The sequence below is a fragment of the Dipodomys ordii genome, unplaced genomic scaffold (assembly GCF_000151885.1).
Source record: "Dipodomys ordii isolate 6190 unplaced genomic scaffold, Dord_2.0 Scaffold21, whole genome shotgun sequence".
In the NCBI taxonomy this organism is placed as follows: Eukaryota; Metazoa; Chordata; class Mammalia; order Rodentia; family Heteromyidae; genus Dipodomys; species Dipodomys ordii.
Window position 1 is genome coordinate 1,151,160 of NW_012267237.1, and position 1,987 is coordinate 1,153,146.

At 56.6% G+C, this 1,987-nt stretch overlaps 1 protein-coding gene across 1 annotated transcript in view; it reads right to left on the reverse strand.

Annotated features, from left to right (window-relative positions):
• Window positions 1–381, reverse strand: part of Slc6a3 (solute carrier family 6 (neurotransmitter transporter), member 3) — a 35,640-nt gene extending 35,259 nt beyond the window's left edge. The window contains exon 1 of the mRNA XM_013013853.1: window positions 93–381. Within this exon, the coding sequence (XP_012869307.1) occupies window positions 93–378 (286 nt within the window). The 5' untranslated portion in view covers window positions 379–381. The remainder of the gene's footprint in view (window positions 1–92) is intronic.
• Window positions 382–1,987: the final 1,606 nt, after the last annotated feature.

The window sequence follows — 1,987 nt, forward strand, 5'->3', positions numbered from 1 at the left end:
CCTGCCCCCATGGCCCTGCCCCCACACCCTGCCCCCCATGGCTCTGCTCACCATGGCCCTGGACCCCACACCCTGCCCCCATGTGCTCTCACCTCCGCCATTTTTGTAGCACAGGTATGGAAACCGCCAGACATTAGCCAGGTCCACAGCAAAGCCAATAACAGAGAGCAGAAAGTCGATTTTCTTGCTCCAGGTCTCCCGCTCCTGGGCCTCCCCGGGAGGGGAGGGTGGGTTGATGAGGGTGGAGTTGGTGAGCTGCACCCCGTTCTGCTCCTTGACCAGGATGAGCTCCACCTCTCTGGGGCCTGTGGAGTTGGTCTCCTTTGCCGGGACCACCACAGAGGACATGGGTCCTACGGAGTACTTGCTCTTACTCATGGGTGGACCGAACCTGGCCTTCCGCCTCCTCCTTCCTGGTCTACGGCCAACAAGAAAACAAATGGTCACACGCTGACTTGCTAGCCAGGCCTGAAGATGCACCTGGGCAGTCACAGGCCAGACGGCGGGGGCGGGGCCTGCCAGGCCTCCAGGGGCGGGGCTGGGGGTGACGGGCACAGAAATGGAGACAGACACTGTGGCTCCTGCACACACTCTGCCCCCGCGCAGGCTGGAGGAATCTCTGTCATTCTAATAACGATGCACAGATGCTACCCCTCTCCCCTGTTCCCAAGGAGCAACCTCCAGGCTTCCGAAGGACGCACAGGAACTCTTCATAACAACACACACATTCTTTACACACAGTATAGTCTTCATCACCATTCACCTGCACTCTTTATATTTAGTCATAAAATCAAAAGCAAAATGCGGGCCAGGTATGGTGACACACACCTAAGCAGATCCCAGGACTCAAGAGGCCAAGGTGGACGTAAAGTCTGAGGCCAGCTTGAGTTAATGAGGTGAGGCTGTCTCAAGAATCACGGCGATCAAGAAAAGGAGCGAAGCAACAAAGCATGCACAGAGCCAAAGCATGCACAGAGCCAAAGACAGCCCCACGGCCGGAAGTCTGAAAAACAGCATTGCAATTTCTCCAAGGGACGCTTGTGTGGAGTGCGGCTCGGCATCTCCAACTCCACCAGCGCCACCAGCGCCACCAGCGCCCACCAAGGGTGAACCAGAGCCTCACTGGGGCGAGCAGGCTGTGCACGCCACCGTCCCACGGAAATCACCCACACCGCTTCCACAGCGCCCGGCTAGTGTGACAGAGAACCCGAGTGTTCACACACCGTACAGCCTGTGTGCGCTGCTTCCTATGAGCCTATGTGTGCCACACACAGACAGACAACACACACACACACACACAGACAGATAGACACAGACAAGACGCACAGACACAGACAAGATACACACAGGTACATACAGACACACAGACACAGACAAGACACACATAGGCACACAGACACACAGGTACACACACAGACACACAGACACAGACACACAGGTATACACACTGACACAGACAAGACACACATACAGGACACACAGACAGACACAGGCAAGATACAGACACACACAAACAAGACACACAGACACACAGACACAGACAAGATACACCAGGCACACACAGACACACAGACACAGACAAGACACACATAGGCACACAGACACAGACACACAGGTACACACACAGACAAGACACACAGACACAGACAAGACACACAGACAGGACACACAGACAGACACAGGCAAGACACAGACACACACAGTCACACACACACTGACACAGACACACAGGTACACACACAGACAAGACACACAGACACAGACACACAGACAGGACACACAGACACTCTGAAGCCCCCCTGCCCGGTGCTGAAGGAGTAACTTCCTCTGCATCCAAACTCTGAAGCTCCTGACAAAAGCGATTTTCCGCCCCGCTTCTCTGTGGCCTCTTCACCTCCGGCCCGGCCCGACCCAAAGCGGTGCGGGGCGCGGGGGCTCGGGGCTTGGAGCAGCGGTGCGGGGCGCGGGGGCTCGGGGCTCGGAGCAG